The sequence below is a fragment of the Lipophrys pholis genome (genome assembly GCF_963383615.2).
Source record: "Lipophrys pholis genome assembly, chromosome: 14".
In the NCBI taxonomy this organism is placed as follows: domain Eukaryota; kingdom Metazoa; phylum Chordata; class Actinopteri; order Blenniiformes; family Blenniidae; genus Lipophrys; species Lipophrys pholis.
This window is the reverse complement of record NC_137633.1, coordinates 28,769,364-28,788,269: the sequence shown is the minus strand read 5'-3', so window position 1 is coordinate 28,788,269 and position 18,906 is coordinate 28,769,364. Positions and strand designations below refer to the sequence as shown.

The 18,906-nt window shown below is 44.9% G+C and overlaps 2 protein-coding genes across 2 annotated transcripts; one reads left to right on the top strand and one right to left on the bottom strand.

The window, feature by feature from the left end:
* Positions 1 to 2,154: 2,154 nt before the first annotated feature.
* orc3 (origin recognition complex, subunit 3) lies at positions 2,155 to 14,538 on the top strand. Its single transcript, XM_080479938.1, has 20 exons — positions 2,155 to 2,726; positions 2,806 to 2,866; positions 3,060 to 3,157; positions 4,651 to 4,789; positions 4,918 to 5,022; positions 5,164 to 5,321; positions 5,397 to 5,533; positions 5,603 to 5,762; positions 6,678 to 6,791; positions 7,129 to 7,262; positions 7,428 to 7,491; positions 7,568 to 7,684; positions 7,848 to 7,927; positions 8,522 to 8,655; positions 8,806 to 8,885; positions 13,156 to 13,253; positions 13,340 to 13,481; positions 13,621 to 13,737; positions 13,816 to 13,895; positions 13,992 to 14,538. Exons 1-20 carry the CDS (start codon positions 2,703 to 2,705, stop codon positions 14,095 to 14,097), a joined length of 2,148 nt encoding a protein of 715 aa, XP_080336064.1. The 5' UTR covers positions 2,155 to 2,702; the 3' UTR covers positions 14,098 to 14,538.
* LOC308119762 (akirin-2-like) lies at positions 14,348 to 17,810 on the bottom strand. The gene is made up of 6 exons (XM_080479939.1): positions 17,650 to 17,810; positions 17,150 to 17,323; positions 16,940 to 17,080; positions 15,672 to 15,821; positions 14,900 to 14,971; positions 14,348 to 14,828 (listed from the first exon to the last, which is right to left on the bottom strand). The coding sequence occupies exons 2-6, from the start codon at positions 17,319 to 17,321 to the stop codon at positions 14,818 to 14,820; spliced, it is 546 nt and encodes a 181-aa protein (XP_080336065.1). The 5' UTR covers positions 17,322 to 17,323; positions 17,650 to 17,810; the 3' UTR covers positions 14,348 to 14,817.
* Between the last annotated feature and the right edge of the window lie 1,096 nt (positions 17,811 to 18,906).

Below are 18,906 nucleotides of genomic sequence, written 5' to 3'. Positions count from 1 at the left end.
AAAAAGTTGATTAGTGGATTGACTCAGACCAGCATCAGTGAAGGCCTCGGTCTGAAATGCACGGCCCGCCACTAGTACACAGGAAATACAAACTAAATTTGAAGGGTTCCACAGATTTTAGAGCGACTCTGAAATGATCAGACATGATCAGACATGATCTCTGGAAAAGAAACCAAGGAAATAGTTAAATATTTATATTGAGTTTCCTTTTTTTTTTTTTTACAAGACTATCTGAGCAGTCATTTTCAGAAAAATGCTTTTTTTCACACACACACACACACACACACACACACACACACACACACACACACACACACACACACACACACACACACACACACACACACACACACACACACACACCTTAACCCAACCAGGATCCAAGTGAGTATATTGATATAGTTTGCACACTTTGCTGTAGTTGGTCATTACCTCCATCAGACCCGTATTGAGCCATTAAAGCCAAACTGCACTTTTGCCTGTTTGGCTTCGTTCTGTGGTTTAAATTGAGACTTTTTTCTTTACCGCTGACGTCAAACTGCTATGAATAAGAGAAGATAACAGAATTCAATGCAGGAGAATATTTGTAAGAATAAATTTGCGCATGATACATTAACAAAAACATTGTTTGGTTTCCCAGCTTTTATGTGGCATTATGGCTGAAAAATGACATTTAAAGGAATAACTGTAGATGTTATTTATGACCGGGGCTTTATGAAAATAAAACAATTAGAAATGTAGATGTCATATTTAATATTTGGATTTATAGGTGTTTGTTTGTTCCATTGATACGTGTGAGTATTTGACTAAGTAGAAAAAAATCCTGTTGCAAATTAATCTGAAAGTGTTGCAGAAGGTCACCAACATGCAAATATGTCATTTATACAGAATATACTAGAATTTAGTTTTTTGCATTTTCTTCAAATATTTGTAGACTGTGATCAACATTAGCAATTTAAATGGTTAATGCAAAGCAACGAGCCTTAGATATTTATGATTTGACCTTAAAGAAAACTGCAATTAGAGTAGAAAAAAATATAATCCTCAATATCTTAATTTACCGGAGTCCATTGTAAACTTGATGAGTGTGACCGGGATTAAAAATGATAAAATATAATGATGCTGTTGATCATTGACGTTGGCAAATATAAATGAGTATTTTTTAATTTGGTTTATTACATGAGGTTTTTTTGTATATTTTCAATGGTAAAATGTAGCATTTGAAGGGGTACAACATGGTAATCCAATTCAGGATTCAAGATGAGGGATAATCGTCATTTTCAAGATAAATACTAAAATAAACTAATATTAAAAAAATGGAATAGGTGTATTTATGAACATTACAGACTAACCAACCCTGTTGATAAGTGACATGTCAGCCTGCAAACATTTAAAAAAGTAATGAATCCAATTTATATGGTGTAAAATGTGTTTTCTATGCAAATGTTTTGAGAGTGATCACGTGAATATGGCACCTAAATATGATATGAGTATTTAGCATTTCGACTGTACAAGAAATACAATACAATTCAGTAGAAAAAACAATTCACAATCATTATGAATATTATGACTATCATTAAATGCAAATGGGCATGTTGCTCAATATTGATCATCAGCTGAATATGTTTCATGTGTTCAATAGAAAATACGCTTTCTATATTTTTCAGAAATATAGCAGATAAACTGGTGATAAAGAGCCTCTATATTCAACATGTCAACCACTTTGCTGGATGAAAAATGCTCTAAATTTGGATCGATTGATTGTAGTTTGTATTTTGGTTCCTGTCTCATATTGATAGAGTAAAGGTTGTTTTTTTTTTAGTTTAAAAAACTAAAAGTTCTTTGTCTCATAAATGCTCCGTGTTCAGATAGTTTTAAAAGCCTAGATTATTCAGTCAATTGTAACCTGGACTTGATTTGTTTTGAGTTGCATTCAAGAACACAAACGTTTAAAAACATCCACCGTGGTGAAAAGTGATCGATCAAGATACAGAAGATGAGCAGTGCTCAAGTGGCACTTCTTTAATCCTGTTCTCGATTCGTTCATTGATTTTTTTACAGTTTGATGTCATCAATACGCTCAAGAAGACACTCATTGTCCGTCCTAATGTCCCTCCTGTCTCCTTCTCTGTCCACTCCTCCTTCACCCCGGAAGTGTTTAGTGTGGCGGCCATGATGAGGACCGTCTGAATTCTCAAGAAGCAGAGGAAAGGAGGCTCGTTGCTTCCTATAACCAATACAAGCAAAAATCTGCCTTAAACAACTTTAAATCATCTAAAACCCAAATTAACTTTTTGTAGTTCATTTTCAGAAACTTGTAGTTCTTTCCCCCACAGCGGCAGACGTCACTAAGTTGCGCCGTCGTCGGATTATTATGACGTCACGAAGTGAAAGTGCGGTCCCACTGCCACACCAACGTGATCGCCTTTCACTAACTCCTTCAGGAAGCCTCCTAACACCTTTCCTTAACCCCGTAACATCCTCCACGGGGTTAAGGTAAAGTCGACAGATAAGGAGAAAGGAGGAACAATTCGAACGCACCCATTGTTGCCGATGTTGCGCGTTCACCTTTCTTCTTCCGTACACGTCACTTTGGCGGGAAGCGGGTGCTGCGGCGCTGAGAGCGGCTTCAGTTTGAACATCTGCACTGTCCCGTCAGTCTGCTGATCCTGGAGCGGCAGCTTCCAGTAGTGACACAGACCATGTCCACCTCGTCCGTGTCCAAGGTAACGTTCTGGTTCTTCTGGTTGGACCTCGTGGTCTGGTTCTTCTGGTTGGTCTTCAGATCTGGTTCTTGTGTTCCAGGGCTGCTTTGTTTTCAAGCCGAAGAAGCAGAAGAAGGAGGAGAAGGAGGGCCCCAGTCTGGGTGAGGTGTGTGTGTGTGTGTGTGTGTGTGTGTGTGTGTGTGTGTGTGTGTGTGTGTGTGTGTGTGTGTGTGTGTGTGTGTGTGTGTGTGTGTGTGTGTGTGTGTGTGTGTGTGTGTGTGTGTGTGTGTGTGTGTGTGTGTGTGTGTGTGTGTGTGTGTGTCGGTCGTTGGTGACGGGCCTGTTCCTTCCCAGAGCGTTTCTTCTCTGCCGGCTGTGAGTCCTCAGGGAGCAGTGGGTCCAGGTTCAGACTGTGTCAGGAGCTGTGGGACCACATCAGGTCCAACACTGAGGTACATCCACCCGCCCACCGTCACTTCAGCTGCTTCCAGTGGGATTCCAGACAGCATCACACGTTCACCCCACCCAGCTTCATTCCTCAATAGAACGGTGTCTTTCTCTGACTCCTGACTTACACCAGCTGTTTTTAGGGTCTGAGCACTGAGCGTTGTGAGAACCCAGCCACACAGAGAGAATACCAGGAAGTATTCTTCTTCTTATTAGAATACTTCTTATGTCGCCGGAGCTGCCGCCTTTTTGACGACCTGATCGATCTTAACTGTTCACGAACACATCAGAAGTGACAAAATCCTTTATATTTCAAAGGAATGATTTCTGTGTGTGCCAACATAGCTCCATAGCGCCCCCTACAATTTCACCGTTTCAAAACGCCAGCTCGCTGAGGAGAACAGCACTGACATCAAAACAATGAGCAGCAGCTCCTCCAGGCTGTCAGCAGGCGATTCACACCTCCGTGAAGCTGCGTCCTACTCCACGCTAAACTCCCTGGAAATAGTCCCAATGGGTGTTCGAGCTGGAAACACTGTGTTGGTGCTGCGTTGCTAAATATTTTCTCCAGGGATTAATAAAGTGATTCTGAGGTTTTAAAGATAGAACAAGTTTATTATGAGATGATGACGTCACGCAGACACCCCCCCCCCCCACACTTCTCATAAACGGACATGTCTGTTGCTTCGTGTTGAATTTTGACATTTCGCCATGAAAATGTTTATATGTCAGCTGACCATGAGCCGATCACCCCCAAAGGTCAAATGTTGGACACCAGGCCGTCTGAAGACATTCACACATTTTTGAATTACTAATAGCGCCACATATTGCTAACAGGAAGTTTTAGGAGTTATAGTTTCACATACCATGGAAATACTTTTCCAGAACAGCCATTCCAGATTGAGAGAATAAAGTTAGAAAAGAGGCTGAAGTGCAGCTGTCGGGGAACTGACGGTTGTTCCCTCACAACTGACCTGTGGATGTCAGTTAACATGACACCATACATGTTGCTGACCATTACACTCCAGTTGGAAACTTGAATGTAAAAGGCTGCAGAGAAGCTTTTTCCTGAAAGCTTCCTAGCAGACAGTCTTGCTGCTGTAATGTTGGTGTGTTTCCCACTCCAGCTGGCAGCGGGGGGGAACTGCTCCGAGCAGAGCAGAGCCCACCACAGGAAGACAGCTCCAGTTAGTGATACGGACAAACAGCCGGGAACACTGAGATATTGCAGGACTTGTCTTTTGCGGTCCTGGACTCGCATGTATCGATCCTGCCTGTCAGCAGGGATCCAAAACTACACCGGGTGGATTTATAGTTTAATGACCAATAGGAGCATCGCACCAAGTCACATGAAGCTGACAGCTGAGGAAGTACGGATTCCTCTCCTGCAGAATGCAGGAAGTGATTTGGAATGAAACATTGAATAATGTCTATGTGGATATTTAACAGCCTTACCCAAAGAGTGACTGACCTTTGACCTCTTTCTGGGCCTTGTCAGGTTTTACAGGATGACCTCAACAGGAAGGTCTTGGACAGTTTGCTGGACTTTGTCAGGACGAGTGGTTCCACTGGACGGCACAGCGACTGGGCGTCACAGATGAGGGCCAGTGAAATCCCCACTGCTGCTCTGGTCCTAGGTAACCAAACCGTTCGGTTCATGAGAAGGTCTCTGTGTGGAGTGAGCATGTTCTCCCTGTGGTCCCCTGCCGTCACTCGGTCGCTGGGAGGAAACGTGTAATCAGCCTGTGGTGTCTGTATCGTGCAGGGGTGAACGTGCCGGATCATGACGTGACGTTCCAGAGCCTGTCGGAGCTACTGCAGCAGTCTGTGACTCCTCACGTGGCGTCGCTGCAGGCTAAAGAGTGTGTAGGTATGAGAGCCAGGCCGACACCGTCCCGCCTGACGGTTGGTCCTCTCACTGTCTCACGCCGCTGCTCAGCTGCAGGTTTGATGCCTCTGATGAGATGTTTGTAGCTGATCGGCTTCCTGAAGCTTTATCTGCTTCTCTCAGTGTTGAAGCACCTGATGAAGAGAGTCCTGGAGAGTGTGATGAAGACCGAGGTGTACAATGAGGAGGACGAGGTGGCCGAGCACAGCGGGGCTCCGCTGCACAGGAGCGTGCACTGCTCCCTAGCTCAGCTTACCGACTGGTACACTACAAGAACAAAGGTACGAGCAGGAGAGCAGGAGCTGTGGTCAGCACTTTGACCTCTGGAGTGACACACTGGGTTTTCTGTCCTGTAGAAGTGCAGTAGCACTCCTGGAAAGAAGCGCAGCTCCCTGGACAGAGACGGACCTCCGCAGCCCCCCATTGTTGTTATCTTCAAAGATCTGGAGGCTTTCAACCCGAGGGTCCTTCAGGACTTCATAGTCATCTGCAGGTAACTTCTCTAGCCTGAGTCTCTCCTCTGTGTGGCGCCACATGTTCTTCCATGGTGTCTTGCACACAGCCGCTACGTGGAGTGTCTCCCCCTGGTGTTCATCTTTGGGATTGCGACGTCTCCCAGCACCATCCAGCACATGCTGCCCCACTCTGTGTCTTCCCTGCTGTGTATCCAGCTCTTCCAGTCTCTGTGCTGCACGCAGCACCTGGCCACGGTCATCGACCAGGTACACCCGCCTCCTCACCTCGGACTTTCACCTGCTGCTTAACTGCACTGATGCTTCTCACAGATGTCCCAGCTCGTCTCCATGTCCTCTCTTTATGTGTGAGAATTGCTGCTTCAGTACAAACGTGTCAAACTGCTGAACCTTCATCAAAATCATCAGATCTTCAGGTTTCCAGCAAACAGTGAAGTGACGATGAGCCCAAGATGGATTTACCTGAAATGTTCCAGAAACACATAAACTCAGTTAAACTGATTATTAAGAGTAAAGGCCCCTCCATTCGTTCCGTGTGCGCAGAGTATGCCTGACGTCAAAATCGCCATCCACCCCGTGCGCGAGGGTCCGCTCCGACCCGACCCGACCCTCTGCTGTCGACGGCATGCAGTTTAAATTTTGGGACTTGACTGCACATGACTGAGCCTCCTGGGCGCTTGTGTGAGGAGATCCTCCGTCTCCCGTCTGAACAGTCACAATTTAAAATCAAATAAAGATCCAGAGGCTCAGAACTCCTGAAGTGAAACATAAACTACTTTAGGAAAGGTGGAGAACGCCGAGCAGCAGAGGTGGAGATAGTTTTGGGATTGTTCCGTTACGTTATGGAACGCACATGGATGTGAACCCAGAGTGTAGCATGGATGCAGTCGTGCACACCCACGTTCTGTGCAGTCATCGGAAACGCAATGCAGAAAGCATGGAGGGGCCTGAAGAGTGATGTCCTTACATTGGATCACAGCAGGAGGCGACTTCAGCTTTCAAACCCACATTCAGCTGTTTAAAGTCTGTTCCTCCCTTGTCACAAGCTGCAGGTTATTGGGTGTCTCACCCTCCAATGGGAAACCAACGTCAGCAGCTGTGTAGCCCTGCGTGTTGTAGTGCTGCTGAGCAGTGGATTGATAACTCGTGTCTCTGTTCCTCCAGCTGATCCTCACTCACCGCTTCCCTTTTAAACTGAGTGCTAAAGTCATGCAGGTGCTCATCAGCATCTTCCTCTACCACGACTTCTCCGTCCGCAACTTCATCAAGGGTCTGCAGGTAGGCGGGAGATCACTCCACCTCACTCTCTGCTCACTCCAGCTCTCTCTCTCACACTCTGCTCACCCACCCTCACTCTCTTCTCACTCCGCCTCACACTCTTGGACACTCTGCCTCACTCCCCAGTCTGCTCACTCCAACTCACTTTCTGCTCATTCTGCCTGACACTCTGCTCACTCGTTCTCACTCTGCCTCACATGGCTCACTCCGCTTCACTCTGTCCTCACTCTCCTCACTTTGTATCACACTCTGCTCACTCTGTCTCACTGTGCTCACTCCTCCCTCCCCAGTTTGCTCACTCTGCTCACTCGTTCTCCTTTTGCTCACTCTGTTGCAGATTGCCCTGCTGGAGCACTTTTACTCTCAACCTCTCAGCGTTTTGTGCTGCAGGAAGACCGAGGCGCTGACCCACCTGAAACGCCTCGGACCAAGAGACGTGGAGAGGATCAGACAGCTGCCGTCTTTTCAGAGGCATGGACACACACACACACACACACACACACACACACACACACACACACACACACACACACACACACACACACACACACACACACACACACACACACACACACACACACACACACACACACACACACACACGTGCGCGGTTGTGACGTGACGTGTTTGTTTCAGGTTCTTACAGAAGCAGGATCTACAGGATCAGGTCAAACTGATGACTGATGAAGCTTTTCTAAAGGTATAATAATCCAAGCCATTATTACTTCCCTTTACTGAGTCTTCTGAGTTCAGGGTGTTTGTGTCTGTGTGTTCAGGAGGTGTGTCAGAAACTGATCAAGGATCTTCATAAGTACCACAAGAGCTACTATCCGACCCTGAGGTGTCTCCACACACTGACCTCGTCTTTACCTCGATATCCACTGGGGAAACAGGTGAGACCTCGGAGGGCTTCCTGACACTGCAGATTACAAAACTAGTGTAACATCTCTGCAGTTGTGTTGATGTTCTGTTGGTTCCTATTCTTTTGTGTTACTTGAATGTACCGTTTGGAGCGAGTCGGCCTGTGATTGGCTGAGAGTGTGTGTGTGTTTGCAGATCCGTGAGCTTCATCTCATCTGTCTGGAGAACAAGGTGTGGGAGAGTGAAGACTATCAGTCTGCCATGAAGCTGCTGAAGTGAGTGAACGTCTCCTGGACTTCATCCAACGCTCACATTCATTCTTTCACTCTGACTCACCATGGAAACTAAACACTTCCACAGTATCACCTCTGGAGCTTTGCGTCGATAATTCTGCTAAAGTCACTTCAGAAAGTAGAAATGGTCACTTTGAAGCCACCGTTTTAACTTCCTGGCTTTTACCAAACAATAATGCTGCAAATATCTTCAGCCTTAGCTGTTGAATATCAGTCAAATAAAGTCATGATGATCCTGTGGACACGGCACGTCTCACCTGTAAAAATACATTGAATCAGTTTTAAATCGTCTGGTTCACCAGTAAACAATTAGTTTTCAAACTTTGAGCCAGAACCCGGCTTCAAATTCAGAGTATTAAAAAGTCTCTAAGTGCATGGTGTCCTCGAACCGGCATTTAAAGGGTGAAAATCCTCAAAAGACGTTAAAGCAGTACAATATTAATCGGTACCATTTTCTATAGTATTTGTGAAACTTCCATTTTATTCCCTAATTATTTGAAATGCTATTTCTACTGATTGTGTGCGTGCGTGGCCTCCTAGTGGACAAGCAGTGGGATTGACGGTGTTTCTCCTCAGGATGCTGGCGAAGGACGAGCTGCTGACCTCGCTGCAGAGATGTGTGGGAATCCTCCAGAGCTCAAAGTCCAAGAGGATGAATAGAGCAGCAGCGCAGCTGGAGGAGCTCCTGTCTAGGATGCAGCAGCTCGACGGTACAGCTGCTCTCCTCTGTCGCTCTCTGACACCGCTGACCTCCGACACACACACACACACACACACACACACACACACACACACACACACACACACACACACACACCAACCTCCGTCACACTGAGCTCATGTGTTGTTTTTAATGGCAGCTGCCACAGAAATACAAGACTGCTTCAGTCCCCCCATCAAGGACCTGCAGAAGAAGACCGACCTGTTCCAGCTGCAGAAGGTGTGACTGTGTGTCTGTGTGTCTTTGTGTCTGTCTCTATGTCTGTGTGTCTCTGTGTCTGTGTGTGTCTCTGTGTCTGTCTCTATGTCTGTGTGTCTCTGTGTCTGTGTGTGTCTCTGTTTCTGTGTGACTGTGTGTGTCTGTCTCTGTGTCTCTGTGTTTCTGTCTCTGTGTCTGTGAATCCGATTTTCCTTTTGATGTCTGGAAACAATCCAATTTTCGTTTTCCGATTTCATATTGGGAGACAAAAAAACAGAAGACGGCTCTTTTCCTGTGATGCGTTTGTCAAACAAAATACGAGCGTAATTCTTTATTTCAAGTTTTATTTGCCCGAAAAGCCGGAAGTCGAGTCTCTTCTTCTCTTGATGGGAGAGTAAACAACGGCGCATGGCGTTGCTGCCCCCTACAGGCTGTCTGTGAGCTCTGAACTCGCCCACCAGTTGCTTTAGATGTTTATCCGGCTGCTGCAGTTTAAATAAAAAAATAAAAGTGCAAATAGGTTGACTGGAGAGGGGTAGGATTTATTACCCCTGCTCCTTTTCACACACGATAGCTTTTCTACTGCAATCTATGTTTTTTCCTTTTATTTATGTTTGAAATGAAACAAAAATGACTAAATACAATCTTACTTTTGTTATGTTATTTGAAATAGAATGGAATAAATTGATCATTACTTCTCATCCCAGGTTTTGGTTAAATATGTTGTTTTTGATTCCTTGAATTCATGAACAAACCTTGTCTTAACATTGAGCCGCAAAACAGGAAAATAGTTTAAATACAAAATAGAAATCCACCTTTTTTCAACTAACTTTATTGGAAGAGCAAATTCTGTCATTAAGAAAGAATATTTAGTTCAAATCCCATGTTGCACTTTCTTGCTTTGCTTTGTGGTTCCCTGCTGAGCCGGATGAGGAGCTGCAGAACCTCCAGAACCTCCAGAGAGGACGGAGGGTCGCCACTCGCTGGCAGGAAGGACTCAACCTGGCAACAAGGTCTGAGACACAGAACCTGGCAACCCCATCCTGCAGCCTGAGGAACTCTTCATCCTGCTAATGTGTCAGGCAGAACTTTATTTTATACTTCACTCTGATAGTTACCTACAAAGCTGTCAGGAGTATTTCCTAGTAAAAACCTCAGGAGACAGAATACACAGCAAGTTTAAGACATTTTATTCCAGTATTCTTGAAAGAAGAGACAAAGTCACAGTACAACCTTTCCAATAAACACATAAGACATGCGTACATGACAATTACATTTTGTTGGAGCTCAATTTAATATAATTCTAATTTTAATTCAACAAACGTAACGGCTCCCAGTAAGAGAAACATACAAACCTCTTCCCAAATCCTTCGATGTGACGCTTCTGAAAGTAAAGAAAAGGGATTTGCATTTCACAAATAACCTCTGAGTGAATGTAAACAACAACAAAAGATTGGAATGCATGATAAAGTAAAACATTAACATTTTTAACATTAACATTCCTGCAAAGCAACATGGAAATTTAATCATCAGAATTTTAATAATCAGTTTCATAGTTTCCGTTCAGAAAAAGATCAACAAAGGAAACTTACCGATGTTGATGGCGTCCTCCTTTAGAAGACAATCCTGTCCTTTCTCTGGCATGTCCTCCTTTAGAAGACAATCCTGTCCTTTCTCTGACATGTCCTCCTTTAGAAGACAATCCTGTCCTTTCTCTGGCATGTCCTCCTTTAGAAGACAATCCTGTCCTTTCTCTGGCATGTCGTCCTTTAGAAGACAATCCTGTCCTTTCTCTGGCATGTCCTCCTTTAGAAGACAATCCTGTCCTTTCTCTGGCATGTCCTCCTTTAGAAGACAATCCTGTCCTTTCACTGGTATGTCCTCCTTTAGAAGACAATCCTGTCCTTTCACTGACATGTCCTCCTTTAGAAGACAATCCTGTCCTTTCTCTGGCATGTCCTCCTTTAGAAGACAATCCTGTCCTTTCACTGGTATGTCCTCCTTTAGAAGACAATCCTGTCCTTTCTCTGGCATGTCCTCCTTTAGAAGACAATCCTGTCCTTTCACTGGTATGTCCTCCTTTAGAAGACAATCCTGTCCTTTCTCTGGCATGTCCTCCTTTAGAAGACAATCCTGTCCTTTCTCTGGCATGTCCTCCTTTAGAAGACACAATCCTGTCCTTTCACTGGCATGTCCTCCTTTAGAAGACACAATCCTGTCCTTTCACTGGCATGTCCTCCTTTAGAAGACACAATCCTGTCCTTTCTCTGGCATGTCCTCCTTTAGAAGACAATCCTGTCCTTTCACTGGTATGTCCTCCTTTAGAAGACAATCCTGTCCTTTCACTGGTATGTCCTCCTTTAGAAGACACACTCATGTCCTTCCACTGGCATGTCCTCCTTTAGAAGACAATCCTGTCCTTTCACTGGCATGTCCTCCTTTAGAAGACAATCCTGTCCTTTCTCTGGCATGTCCTCCTTTAGAAGACACACTCCTGTCCTTTCACTGGCATGTCCTCCTTTAGAAGACAATCCTGTCCTTTCACTGGCATGTCCTCCTTTAGAAGACACACTCCTGTCCTTTCACTGGCACGTCCTCCTTTAGAAGACAATCCTGTCCTTTCACTGGTATGTCCTCCTTTAGAAGACACACTCATGTCCTTCCACTGGCATGTCCTCCTTTAGAAGACAATCCTGTCCTTTCTCTGGCATGTCCTCCTTTAGAAGACACACTCCTGTCCTTTCACTGGCATGTCCTCCTTTAGAAGACAATCCTGTCCTTTCACTGGCATGTCCTCCTTTAGAAGACACACTCCTGTCCTTTCACTGGCATGTCCTCCTTTAGAAGACACAATCCTGTCCTTTCACTGGCATGTCCTCCTTTAGAAGACAATCCTGTCCTTTCTCTGGCATGTCCTCCTTTAGAAGACAATCCTGTCCTTTCACTGGCATGTCCTCCTTTAGAAGACAATCCTGTCCTTTCTCTGGCATGTCCTCATGTGTAAATATTATAGTGTAACTACAAATAAACCCTGCTGAATCGCAGTACATTTGTAATTATTGTTTAGTTTTTAATGAGTATTGTTCTCTCCTGAAAAAAGTTTCATTTAATGTGATGACTGAGCTCTGAGGACAATCTGCAGGTGTGCTGCTTCTGACAGCAGGGGGCGCTGTGAGACTGTGGTTAAATCAATGGATTTACCTGAAATGTTCCAGAAACACATAAACTCAGTTAAATTGATTATTAAGAGTAAAGGCCCCTCCATGCGTTCCGTGTGTAGAGTATGCCTGACGTTAAACTCGCCATCCACCCTGTGGGCATCATTTACTTCATAAATGAATCTTGTACGACGCTACTCACCGTCCGTCGTGGAGGTGGAGAAGCCTCGCTCTGCTGGAGACGTATCTTCAGACATTTCTCTCTGAAAACTCTAATCTCACCTGCAGTCGCGTCGTTGGGGTTGATGTCCACTATTAGGTTGGCACAACCGGCACAGACATTTTTCTAAGTTTTAAATCAAGCTTGAAATAAAGAATTAAGGTTTATTTCCCGAATTTTGTTTAAGAAACGGGAAACGAGCCCACATCTGTTTTTCAAATTCCAAACAAGAGATGAGCTATCTCCTGGTGTGTGTGTGTGTGTGTGTGTGTGTGTGTGTGTGTGTGTGTGTGTGTGTGTGTGTGTGTGTGTGTGTGTGTGTGTGTGTGTGTGTGTGTGTGTGTGTGTGTGTGTGTGTGTGTGTGTGTGTGTGTGTGTGTGTGTGTGTGTGTGTGTGTGTGTGTGTGTGTGTGTGTGTGTGTGTGTGTGTGTGTGTGTGTGTGTGTGTGTTCCTTCCTTCAGACCCCTCTAGTGATACATGGTGGAAAACATATTTTTCAATAACATTTATTTGAAAATGTGTAAAAATAACAAATTAGTACAAAATGTAAATGAAAACAGATGGAATGAAATTGCAGTTTAAAATAAGTGGTAAGTTTTATCTTCTGGATGTTTCTCTGCTGGAAAAGTTTCTGTGAATTATTTCTTCATTTCAAGATTTAATTCTAAGGTTCTGGAAATGAGAAATATTGTGGATCATCTGGGCTGTAGAGCGAGTCAGGGTGTGGTGATGGAGGTGATGGAGGTGGAGGTGGTGATGATGGAGATGATGATGATGGAGATGATAATGATGATGGAGGTGGTGGAGATGGAGATGATGATGATAATGATGATGGAGGTGATGATAATGGAGGTGGTGGAGATGATGATGATGGAGGTGGTGATGATGGAGGTGCGGCCGCTCTGCTTCCAGACTCTGCTGCAGCTCAATGAGACCCGCCGCTCTAGGAAGTCGAGTCCTTTTGAGAACCTGAGGAATGAAGCAGTGGAGCTGATGGAGTCGCTGGTGAGGTGAGTGAATCTGTACAAACACGCTCCGTCTGGGGAAAAAATAAAAAAAGACTCACTCAGGTTCTGCCGTGCCCCCCCCCCCCCAGGACTCACCTAGCCCCCCCAGAGTCTCAGCCGCTCCACGAAGTCTGCTACTTCAGCTCTTCTGCCACTGTGAGGCGCTATCTGAACGCAACGCCGCGCACCTCCATCCAAGCTGCACTGTGCTCCCCCTACTTCTACCTGCAGGTGGGTCTGCAGAACATAAGACCCCATCAGGGGGAGTCCACACTGAAGTCTGGACAGAGAAACAGTTTGCTTCAGGACTGATCGATCCGTCCTGTTGAATGTTCCAGTAAGAAAAAGGACCTTTTCTGTCTCCTCGCAGAACGAAAACTTAAGGACCGAAGACGGGACGGTCTCCAACGCCGCTCCGGATCTCTGCATCGCGTACAAACTGCACCTGGAGTGTGGGCGGCTGATCAACCTGTACGACTGGATGGAGGTGAGTCTCTCTCTCTACACCCCCCTCCCCCCCCACCCGGTTGAGTGAACCCTTCTGGTCTTCCTCTCGTGGTTTCAGGCCTTCTCCACCGTGGTTTCTGCAGCTGAGCAGCTCGAGTCGGAGTCCGACAGCTTCGAAGGAGTGGATGAAGTCCAACAGTATCCTTCAAACGACCCGTCAACATAAACAGGAAGTCGGTTAAAACAACAAATGAAGACAAAACACTGATCTTTGTTTCTTAACCGGTCCTGCAGCGCTCGTTTCATCCGCTCAGTGTCGGAACTGGAGTTTCTGGGCTTCATCAAGTCCACCAAGAAGAAGACGGACCACGTGTCCCGGCTGACCTGGGGCGGCTGCTGACCCCCCCCCCCCCCCGCTTCCTTCTCCACTGATTTAAATGTCTATTAAAATGTGCAAGGGAGTAAATGAACAAGTTTATCCTGAATATGATCAATAGGTTGGCCAGTTCTCAGCATCTTCAGAGGAAAAGGTTCAGACCTCACTCGGCTGTGGTCCGAGGACAGACGCAGCGGAGCTTTAAAAGACACCTTGTAAAACTCAACTCCTTTTTTATCCCTGATCAGGAATCCTTAAAAGAACATCCAGATTTAGAAAGCAGATTTAGAAACTTTAATTCTTGACGTTAGCTGGAACATCTGATCGTCTGCACCGACCTCAAAGTCAACGTTCAACTATTAAAAGACTTTATTGTTTTTTTTCTCCAATAAGTACATTGGTTTCAAAGTGATAACAGCAAAACAAAACTCAAAATAAATAAAACACTGTCGGGGAAGAAGAAGCAGAAGCAGGTGAGTCTCTGCTTCGTTCTCAGATCAGTAAACCTGGAGTGGAACTCTCCTGATGGATTCACAGGGAACAAACAGGAATGCTGGGAATCAATAGAAAAGAGCTGGAGGAGCCGCGGTCCATCAGTCCCATCAGGAAGCACCTGGCCGTAACAGCTTCACAGAAACCTTTGCCCAAACATATATGGCACGGTAAGAACGCTTTGATTTCAGCTCGCTAATCTCCAACTGCAGCCTCGCTTCAGTCATGCCACAGACCGAAGAAGGTCCCGACTCAGGAAACATCTGCAGAGACAGAAACGGCCATTCAGAAGAGGAATCAGAACTCGGTCTCGCCTCAGGAACCAGAGACTCACAGCTGGCTGGTTGTTCTCCGAACCGTCGCATCAGCTGGTCGTGTGTGAACTTCACAAAGGTGTCGTATTGTTCTGGAAGAGACGGAAATCACCGTGTTACTGTTCCACCAGCGAGCCTCAAGCCTCAGTAAGATTGCATTTAGTCAAGTATATAAGAATTGGAGGGAGGGACGAAGGTGGACCAAGTGTTGATGCGAGCTGTGGAGGGAAACATCCTGATAAAGAGCTGCATGTACCTGCATAACCATGAAATTTAATAAGGTCTCTGAAGAATATAGCCAAGAGGGACATGGTTGAAGAGGAAGGGGCTGAGGACCAACAGGTGATGGCTGAAATGTGATTGGTTAATAGCTTTAATGTGGAAATACACGTCTGGAAGCGGCGCAGCAGCAATGAGGGGAAGCAGACCGACCGTCTGGAGTTATTTAAGTCTTCATGGACAAAATCTGATTAACATCAGTCTGATTGTGACGTTTGTTCGTCCTCAGAAGGCCTCGGAGGACACTGGTCGAGTGCAATGCAGTCTTCAGTAGAAGTGTGGAGGAAAAGAGTCGGGGTCACAGGGTGTTGGTGAGAGTGGGGGGGGGGATTAACTGGCACTATAATGGAGTTGATATATTGTGACAGTGAGCAGTGAGACCTTCAAGAACCTTGATAAGCGATCAGATGGAATCGGTTTGGATCTTTGAGATCTTCAGAGTACTGCAGCTTTCTTCTTCTCTACAGTTTTGGCGTTTCAGCGTCTACTCCTTTCCGTCCTCAGTGAACCAACCTGCCAGTTTTGAAGTCATAGTCTCCTCGTACTCCGCCCGCACTTTCTCCTCTCGTTCCTTCAGCAGACGTTCGCAGATCATTCCCACTTGTCTGAGGGTGAATAGCGGCTGTTCTTTCCTGGATGGCGAGACGCCTCCAGAACACGTTCCTGCGTCAATAAAGCAGAACGGTGCTCATTATTCAGTCACATCACCCACATGGTGTCAGTCCACATGGCAATCAGGAAAACTTTCTGCACGCAAAGATCAAATCAGTCAAAAGAAGTGTTTAAGTTTTTAGCCTCTTGAAGCACTTTCTAAAGATTCAGTTCTTTTAACTGAGCTGCATCAGTGTCGTCCAGAATTACACCAACAAGATTTACATCCAGTACAAACAAACATAGACCTTGTTATCTCCCTGCAGTCGTATCTGGTCTTCACTTGAACAGTACTCCCTCTTTTCCTACTGACTGGACCCTGGACCTTTAGTTTGGAGTTGTTTTCCTATATCTAAATTCTTCTAACTTGTGTTCCGTGGCTGCTGTGGGAGGAAACCAGAGTACCCAGAGGAAACTCACTCACACACAGACACGGGGAGAACATGCAAACTCCCCACAGAAAGGCCCTGAACCAAGACCTTCTCACTGTGAGGCGAGAGCGCTAACCACTGTGCCACCATGCTGCTCAAATAGAGAAATGATTTATAGTCACTCAGATCTAATTAAACCACAGACCTGCTTTACTCGTTACAACTTTTACTTCCTCCAGACAGTCAACTTTGTCATCTCGGCGCTCCGCCAGGGTCCTGACCGACCCCAACAGGGCCGATCGGAGGACCTCACTAAACCAAACCAATATTAATTCATTCATGTAGTTTGTCTCTCAAGGCCGTCTCCTGATAGAGTTGTTAGATTTGTTTTGTAACCACGTACAAATGATTTGTGAAACAGTCACAGCCAGTGAGCGTTCTCAGTTTGAAATGTGTTTGAGGCTACCTTATTTACACTGCCTGCCCTTTGATTTGAAGTAAATTAATACATTTTTGTCTGGTCAGGACATTAAATACAAGGGATATCATTAATGTAACTGCTGTGGTCTCAATTCATGTCAACATTAATATTTTTAATAATGCACCAAATTAGTTAGTTTACATAATTTAAAGTATCAGAGCTCTGAGAATCTTTCTTATTCAAGTAAAATTGGTGCTGTGACTAAATATCCTGAACTGAACTGATCTGAGAAGTGAGAGTTGATGGCCAGCTCTCCGCGGGCCTGTCGGGACACAGACCTGTCATGCTGGACACCGTCATGGAGGACTGGGGTGGAGAGTCTGGGGTGTAGCAGCACTCGGACTGCTGGTAACCCCCATCGAGATGCTTCCTCTTCTGAATGCGTTTGTACTCCTGTTTGATGCTGTTCAGGATTTGTTCTGTGGAGGACAGAGACAGGCCTTAAACAGTCCATCACAGCGGACCAGTAAAAACCAACAAGCGGGTACCTGCACTAAGTCTGGACGAAGACTCTCTGAATGGCGAAGGCTCCAGGCTCAGGTACTTCCTAGGGGACGAGGAGGACGGGGACACGGGGATGCATCTCCGTCTTTTGGGGGACGTAGGACTCATCAGTGGGTCGAACTCCATGGTCCTCTTCAGGGTGGCTCCACACGCCATGACTGCAGGTTGTTAAAGGGAAGAGACACATCTGTCAGCTGGGGTTGACTTTCAACTTCATTTCCAGCCTGCGACATTCTAAAACATCTGCGCCATGGGGAACTGACAGGCTGTCCGTTTAATGCTGAGAGACTAACTGTTTAATGTTGAGAGGGAGACACGGGGACACGTTCTGTCCAAACTGCGCTCACAAGCTGTAAATGGTAGCAGCTAACGTTAGCTGAGCGCGCTAGCCACAAATTAAAGGGAAAACAAAGCTAACGTTCACTTTGGCTGCTGCTGTCAGCGCACTGCGGTCCGGTGTAAATCTGAATAAAGGTCTTTTTACCTTCAGGGAAGGCTGCTGTGTTCAGCTGGATCCACCACCGGGAGTTTGTGTAAAAGTTTCTTCAAAGTGTCTCCTGTTAGATAGCACAACTAGCTTTAGCCTGCTTTATGTACAGCCTGTCGGCTTTTCACTCTGACGTCACGACGAACCACGCCGCAATGAGTTCTGGGTAATGTTTTCTTTTTTTAAATTGGACAAAAGTGCAGAATATAGACATAAAACATGGCACTTGAATGTCATATACAATGAACAATATAACAATAGTTAGGATACTATATCTACTGAGGAGTAACGGAAGAGTATTAGGGCCACTGAAGAAAAAAAAAATTCAGAGGCTAAAAAAAATAAACTTCTTGCATTTCAGAAAAAGTCGAAACTCAAAGTCCAGATTTGTTTTTCCACAGAGAGCTCATGGACGGTGTAAATACTTCAATCATGTTTAACAGGTTTTTGGCTTTATTTTTTTAGCATTTTGACAATATTGTAAGAATGAGTTGTGAAAGGCATTAAAATGAGGACTGACTTTCGAGTATTTTGCTTTGTGTATAAAAGAAAATGACCAAGTATAATAATATTGTTAAGAAGGAAGTCATGGTGTGAGTTTTCCATTATAAGACCAAACATAACATCCTTTTCTAAAAACTCATTCAGCAGAGGGACTTTAGAAAGCCAGTCATGAACATCAGAGCTTGTGAGGATGTTCAGTGGAAGAATAGATGTTCAGTGGAAGAATAGATGTTCAGTGGAAGAATAGATGTTCAGTGGAAGAATAGATGTTCAGTGGTTTCTTCTTCACAACCAAAAATACAATTACTTGTTTCAAAACCAAGTCTTTGCCTCAGCAGAGCACCAGATGGATAGATTCCACCCATTATCTTAAAATGGATTTCTTTCACTTTAGGGCAAATAGGTTATTGTATATAATGGGATCGTAAGAGAAGCCTATGAAAAGTGTTGGGATATTGAATTTCTATATATGATTAATGGATTTGAGATCTGATTGAAAAGATTTCTGAGAAATTTATTTGTTACTTTTTTCCTAAAGTCGTTTTCACCAATTGTCAGTTCAGGCAGGTCAGAAGTAATATTTGAGTATTTGATGGTTTCATGTGTATAAGATAGAATGCCTTTTGGAATAGCTTTTATTATAGATTTAAATAGATTTGGACTGACATTAAAGTTGTATTTATTACTAAAGTTCTCATGCGATAAAAGGGAGTCATCAACATCCAACAGATGAGTTTCTGACCGAACGCC